The 7,664-nt window shown below is 52.4% G+C and overlaps 1 protein-coding gene across 1 annotated transcript; it reads right to left on the bottom strand.

Annotated features, from left to right (window-relative positions):
* Positions 1–210: 210 nt before the first annotated feature.
* LOC120859472 (sodium-coupled neutral amino acid transporter 5-like) lies at positions 211–5,358 on the bottom strand (the record flags this gene model as incomplete). Its single annotated transcript, XM_040235568.1, has 8 exons — positions 5,324–5,358; positions 3,842–3,895; positions 3,685–3,754; positions 3,210–3,328; positions 3,044–3,117; positions 2,328–2,420; positions 2,123–2,201; positions 211–313 (listed from the first exon to the last, which is right to left on the bottom strand). Coding segments are annotated over exons 2-8 (591 nt in total), but the record flags the coding sequence as incomplete, so codon positions are not given.
* Positions 5,359–7,664: the final 2,306 nt, after the last annotated feature.

The raw sequence follows: 7,664 nt of genomic DNA, 5'->3' as shown, positions 1-7,664 counted from the left end.
TAGTCTGACCTTCAATTCAAGGCCCCCTCACCCCAATTTTGCCACACTTTGCACAAACTTCCACCTGGACCAGCCCCCCAACACTTGACAAACTCCTATTCATCTGTTAAAACCCACACAAAACAAGCTCTCCCCTGGTATTCCACAGCCCTTGAAAATTGAGATTCTTTGAATCTGGCTCCCCTTCTTTAATTCCATCATGCAAATGACCAAGGCAGGAAGCCTCTTACCCAAGTGTCTCATGAGGGCCAGTGGCAGGATGATTAAAACACTGACAATGATGATAAGGAGGTTTCCCTTCAAGAACCAGTCCCTAAGGAGACAGGCAAACATAGTGACTAACTGCCTACCAAAGAAAACTGTCAAGCAGACACTCACAGAAGCCAGCCAGCCAGCCAGGTTTCTGCACACAGTCAGGAGAGATGAGCTGACCCCTCCAGGTAGTTACAAGGGACAAATGGCACAACAGGAATGACAGAAACAGCCAGACAGATTATCAGACTATCAGCCACACACTGTCAGAGGGATATAGCTGGGAACACACACATAGCTGGACAAACTATGTCATCAGATCTCAAGTGGACATACAGTCAAATGGGCAAACAACAGCCCACAACAGCCAGATTCGCAGTGTCCAACACAAGGTACCAGACACAGAATGAGTCATGACCCTGGTATGTCTAACAGGTAGAACAGCAGTCTGATGATCTCTTGATGATCTGCAGACTCGACAAAAAGTCAGAAACTTATATGTATGATTGTTTGAACAACTCAAGGTTTGTTGAGCACTTGAAAGTAGTTGAGCTGATTTGGCCAGAGTCAAAGATGGAAATTGAAACAGAATTAGCCAGCTGGCCATGCTGTTGGAACCAAGTTCAAAGAAAGAGGGATCTGTACAGATATTGGAGGGAGGTGTCCAGGCAGGATAGTCTGTTAATACAGAATTGGCTGAACAGTTGTTCATTTCTTCAAAGAATTTTATTGAATAGTGCTTAATATGGTCCAGACATTCACATATTCTCTTCCTACTAGACACACAGTTACAAATAAATGAAGCACCACTGGTCATATATGCAGTGGGAGCTAATTATAATAATGAGACACATCTAGTCACATAGACTGTTAGCTACCTGAATGGCTTCAGGATCAAACCAAAGATCTAAGAGGATACCCAGAATCAGCTATCATATACAAACAATTGGAAAGATTCAGCCAACAGACGGATGCAGAATTAAACACACAATTGGCTGGATGTATACTCGGAAAAAGCAAACATACATGGTTGGAACCATAATACAGAAAACATATATAGTCACAGTTGAGGCTCACACACAAACAGCCAGAAAGAATTTGCCAGAACAATGGTAACCAAGTTAAACACAAAGAGTTAAACACAAATCATTTACACATTGGAGTAGGAAACAGCAAGCCACTCCAGTATTCTCGCCTGGAAAATTCCACAAACAGAAAAGCCCTAATAAGCTACAGTCCACGAGGTCACAAAGAGTCCAACATGACTGAGTGACTGAGCAGGCACACACATGTATACATAGCTGGTGCCATGGTACACTGCACAAACACATGCACATACTCTGCTGGAGTCAGTGACCATACACTTACACCTAGACAGATTCAGCCAGGCCAACAGACCCAGAATCAAACAGAATTCACCGGACAGAGAAAGTCAGAGTAAGCAAATGTCAAACACACATGGTTGGAGTCACAGTATCTAGGACACAGCTGTAGTCAGCTAGCATACAGATGGCCAGAGAATCTGCCAGTACAAGAGTCACAGAATCAAACCCATAGACAGGATTTAGGTCTACTGGATAGGTGTAGCCACAGGGTCAACATGAAAGTACACTGGACACATGGAGTCAGCCAGAACAGTCACAAAAATCAACATATGGTGTTACTGGACTCCACTAGCCAGGGCAACAGTCACACATACTGCTAGCATCACAGTACACAGGAATCACAGTCTGCCCAAACCGGCCTGCCCAACAGCCTCAAAAATAGAAGACCTGGGAGTCAGCTGGACATAGAGTTGAAGCTAGCAGCCAGACCCCACAGGCAGAATCAGTGGCCTGTGGGTCAGAGCCAAGGGGTGTTGCACACTCACCCCTCAGGGTCCATGTCCAGGAAAGTGGCGATAACCAGGGGAAGTTCGGATTTGATGATGAACAGGTAACTGGACATGGCTGGTGCAGGTGGGGGCAGGTGTAAGCAGAAGCATTCCCCTCATCTCCCTCCCACCCCAGCCTGGGGAAGCCCACCTCAGCCCACCCTCTTCCCCCAAGCTGACCCCCACTTCTCAGAGTCCTCACCCCCAACATTGTGCAGACAGATGACCGCCGCCACCACTACTTTCCCCGCAGGCCCCAGTGCCCTCTGTCCCAGCTGTTCATAGGCTCGGATGCCTGGAGGGGAGGGGACCAGAAAGGGACAGGTTGTGGGTCCAGGAGGCCAGGCCAGGGGTGGGAGAGCCTCCCAGGGCCAGAGCCTGGGAGCTAGGGAGCTGGGGCTTGGGCTGATTGGGTCTCATTGCTCGGAGCTGAAGGTGAGGGTTAGGCAGTTAGGATTGGGCTTGGGACTGGAGTCTGTCAGGTAGGATCTGTGGCCAGGGAGAAGGTTGGGGGCCAGATGTGGGTCGGGGGGGGGTCTTGGGGGTCCTACCATGGCTTCACTCCACTGAAGCCATGGTAGGAATGAAGTCTGAGATCTGGGGCTGTGGTAGCTTGGGAGCTGGGGGAGTAGTCTTGGGTTGTGGGGCTGGCTTCCTTGCTAAGTAAGCTGGAGACTGAGGGTGGAGTGGAGTGGTCTGGCAGTAGGGAGAGTCTGAGCAACAGGCTTTGATGGTCAGACTGAGGGCTGAGGATTGGGGCTTGAGAATCTGGGAGCCCAGATAAGGTATGAGACCCAGGGTACAGTCTGGGGTCTGGAGCCCAGAGAGTTGAGTGTGGTGTCTGGGGTTCTGGATCCAAGTTCTGAGGGGCCGGTCTTGGGTCTGGAGGCCAAGGTCTAGGTGAGCTCTGGGTCTCACCTACAACACCAGCACAGGTCAGCAGGAGATGGATGGAGTACGAAGACAGAAGAGCGATGCACAGCAACAAAGCCCTATGGCAGATGGCACTGCTCGGACTTGGCCTCCAGGCCTCCCGGCTGGCCCCACAACACCCAGCTCCCACCCCAGACTGCCTAGGACTCACAGGAAGAGGAGGATCCCCGTGTGGGCCATGGCATAGGCCAGCCCCAGGATGCCGCTGCCCATGATGGCGTTGCTGAGGTTGAACACTGACATTCCAAACGATGTCTTCCCCTCGAACTGCTGGTAAGGGACAAGGCCCAGGGAACATGGGGAGGGGACCAGGTAAGGAGACTAGGGACAGAGACCAGTGCTGGGGCCTTGGGAAAGGCTAGGGAAGAAGTGTTGGGGGCAGGGAGAAACCCAGGAAGGGCCATCAGAAGAAGGAAAAGAATTTGAAGATAGGAAGAAGCTGGGAAAAGGGGAGCGGGGAAGGGAGATTCTAGAGGGGAGCAGTTGGAAGTAGAGAGGAACAGGGGAGGGTGGGGCAGAGACCAGAGGCAAAACAGCAGAAGGGAAGAGCTGGGGAAGAGAGAGCAGTAGGGGAGGGGCTGAGCTGGGCAGGATACAACTGGGATGGGTCCTGTGGGGTCACTCACATCCATGAACTGGGCCGGTTTCCTCCCAGGAGAAGGACTATGGCTGGGCAGGAAGCCCTCATGCTCCTGCCTGCAGGTAGAATAGGCAAAGAAATTAAGGAGGTGATGAGAAGGTAATTCGGACCTCTGACCTTGACCCCTTGGGCCCCCGACTCACTCCACAGCACTCCCAGGGAGGGCTCCATTCATCTTTGGATCCTGCAGTTCCATCCTGTGGGCAGAGAAATGAGGTGAGATGGTCAGTTATGGAGCAGGGTGGCTTACAAAGTGGGGCGACCTAGATGAAGGGGACTGGGGCTCTGATGGCGATGGACAGATACAGAAACAGAAACACAGATGAGGCGAGGAGAACAGGGACAGAGGGATGAGAGAGACAGGAAGGAAAGTGGAGAGGATTGGAGACAAGAGGGAGAGGCCGAGGGAGAAAGAGATGGGAGAGAGACAGAAGGGAATCGGAGAGGGAGAGATGCCAACAGTTTACTCATTGAGACACGGAGAAAAAAGAAGGCAACCAGAGATAAAGGGGTAGGGACAGAAACAGAATGAGAGATACCGACCCCTCAGCAGACGAGATAGCCATCTGGAGTGGGGACAGCCTCTCCTCTCAGACCCCACACTCACTCTCTCTTGCTCTCGGTTTCTCTCCTTCCCCGGTCCCCCGAGCACCTCCCCCTTCCCTCCACCCTCACCGTGTGGTTAGGCCTCTCACTCCTTACAGGGACACGTGTCGACCCGACTGCCCCACCCCTCCTAACGCCCCCTACCCCCCTCCTCCCCGCCTGGGCCGCCAGCCTGAGCAAGAGCTGATGCAACCTGTTGAAGGGGCTGGGGATGGGGTGGGGGGCAGGCTCAGCGACCCCAGCCCCGCCGGGGACAGGACACGGCAAACTGCTCTCTGCCACAACTCTGAATATCCTCGCTAGAGGCCAAAGGCAATTCTCCAAACTGAACCCCCTTCCAGGGATAGAAGTGACCCGGGGACTCCCATTTAATTCCCCTCCTAGGGACTAAAGAGGTATTCTCCAGGACCTTTGTCAAGTCTTATACACCCCTATTTTAGTAGAAGTCACTTTAGAGACACTTCCAGGCTTGAGGTTGTTTCTGGACTTGGGGTGTCTCAGGAACCTCACCTGAGCCCTAATTTCCCCTCGTGAGAAGAGGTCCCTCAGACAGTCATCAAAAACCAACTCCCAGTGCCTGATGTGTTTCCTGGGGTGGGGTGTCCCTGCAATCCCCATGCAAGCTTGGAGTCCCCCTTTTCTGGACAGAGTGTCTCTAAAGAAACCCCCATCCCTGAACTCACTTCCTGGGAATGCCGTATCTCAGAAAACCCCATTCAAGGTCCCCATCATCACTAAAACTGCCTCCAGGAAACCCCCTACCCAAGCCCTGAATCCCCTCCGTGGGTCAAGGAAGGTTCTCAAGGAGCCCCATTGTCAAGTGTGAGCACCCTTTCAAGACTCCCACCCACTCCTGGATTCATTTCCTGGGATCTGGGTACCAAAAGGACTCCCCCTCCCATTTAATTCCTCACTAGGACTAAAAAAATCTCCAGGGAACCCCTGAGCCCCCTCCCGGGACCCCTGTTCGTGCCTTGGCATCTCAGGAGCCCCCTCGATGGCCAGCACCCCCTCCTCACCTCCCTGCTCCTCTCAGCTCTTGAAGCGGCAACTCAGAACTGGGGCTCTGGGACCCCGCCACTGGGCGGCAGGGCTCCCACTCAGCCAGACCCTGCCTTCGCCTGCCCTCTGACCAATCAACACCTCAGGTTTTGTCGGTGGCTAATCAGCACTGCCGGTGCTCCATCTGCCCCGCGGTTTTTTTTTTTTTTTCCCTGTAGAATTTTAACTTTAATTCAGTTTCCTTCTTCTTGTTCTGGGTGGCAGAAAGAGAGGGGTTGCCTCCCTTCATCTGAACCCAAGTTGAAGTAAACAGAGGTTTCCAGGGCAGGCGGTGGAGGTGGACTGAAAGATCAAGGGAACAGACCCAAATCTAGAGAGAGGAAAAGACAGACAGAGGGAACTGACTCAGGTCAGACACATGGCAGAATGGAATGGGTGGCAGGAGGAGAGACAGAGATAGGAAGAGAAATGATCTCAAACAGAGACGAGCAGGCAGAAGAAACAGCACAAGGACAGAAAACAAGAAGGGATGGAAAGACACGGGGAGTGTGAGGGAGTGACAGGCAGCTGGGCAGTAAGGGGAGAAAGACTGAGAAACGGTGGGCAGGGAGAGGCGCATGCAAGCTCCTGGACGAATGCAGATGGACAGGTGGACACAGCCAGACACATCCACAAACAGAGATTAGGAAGCGACACACTGGCCCAAAGGGACAGAGCAAGTGGCTGAGGCTGAGAGACACATAGGGGGGCAGGTGGCAACAGGCAGAGAAAGTCAGATTCAGGCAGAAGAGCAGACAGATGTGAGGACAGCAGTGGGACAGGTGCAGGGAGAGACACAGCCAGGCCACCACAGGCTGACCTCAGACAGACAGCCCAATGGAGAAAGGACCCTAGATCTTGGGGGGTCCTCAGAGGAAGGCAGGGAGGGATTTGTAGCTGGGTGGAGAGTGTGGATACAGGCTGTCTATAAATTAGGCACGCCCTTAATTCCTGGACCCCAGCCTAGGCGTTGGGTGGAGCCTGTCCACGCCCTAACTGAGGAGTCCCACTGTCTGTCTGTCTGTCTCTCTTAAATAGGGGTCTGTGTGTTGACTCCATTCGGGCATGTGACAGGCATGTCTGTTTCAGGCGAAGCATGTGTCTCCTGCAGGAAGTCAGGCGGGTATACATGGGGCCCCACTTGACTGGGATGCTTGAGGCCCAGGTGGACAAGAAGCCTCTGTCCTTGCCCCTCCACCCACCTGCCCGCCCCCCACAGGGAGCACAGAATTCCCGGAAAGGCCAGGGGCTGGCTAGGGCTTCAAAGCTAGCCTGGAGGCTTCCACCCCACTGGCAGTGGGAGGAGGGTGAGGGATGGGGCGTTTCCTTCCCCTTAGCAGGAGAGGGACTCTCGAACACTCAGGGATCACAGCCCCATCCAGGGGCTTAGAGATGAAGGCAGACTCACCACCACCCACAGAGGTACACAAACTCCCATGTAGACTCACAGCCACATATAGAGAATACAAGCTGACTCAAATACACACAGACTGTACATGGAGAGCCAAGGCGATGGGACAGCTGCGCAGAGGGACTTAGTCTTATAAGTATCATCATCCACAGCCTCAGTGCTGCACACGGAGATAACAGACGGATACTGGAATAGGCTCACACTGCTTTACTGCTACTGCAGACTCACAGATATCATCGTCACCCACAGACTCACAGCCACTTGAAAGAGAACCAATGGGCAAATCACACACAGACTCACAGCCACACACAGAGCCAGAGCACACAGACAAATAAAATTCCACGTAACCAACAACATTATACACAGTCCCAGCATCTCCCACACACATGATTGCAGGTTCAGATGACCCTGGAGGCCAACGTTCAGGTTCAGCCTCTATAGTGATACCTCTGTGCATGTGAACTTATGTATGAACTGTGACCACATACAGCTCTGGTCAGAGAGAGGCACCCACAGCCAGACACGACTGTAGAGACAGAGAAGCCACAGTCACAGATACATGCACAACTGCACTCAGGAAAACAGGTGCACACAGCTGTGTATACACAACTATTCACACCAATTAAGTCAGGGAAGATGTGCACAGAGCACACACATATAGGCACACAAACAGGAGAAACAGGGATGCAGAAGGTACACTTACTATCATTACAAAGAGGAAATCCAGAAAATACACCTAAAACTGTTTGAAGAAGAAACAAAGGAGTATTTGCTTGCACCAAAGGAAATACCCTTAGGACACACACTCCAGTATTCTTGTCTGGAGAATCCTCATGGACAGAGGAGCCTGACGAGCTACAGCCCATGGGGTTGCAAAAAGTTGGACACGACTGATTGACTAAGCACAC

The sequence above is a fragment of the Oryx dammah genome, unplaced genomic scaffold (assembly GCF_014754425.2).
Source record: "Oryx dammah isolate SB20612 unplaced genomic scaffold, SCBI_Odam_1.1 HiC_scaffold_1164, whole genome shotgun sequence".
Lineage (NCBI taxonomy): Eukaryota > Metazoa > Chordata > Mammalia > Artiodactyla > Bovidae > Oryx > Oryx dammah.
This window is presented reverse-complemented; position numbering and strand designations above follow the sequence as displayed.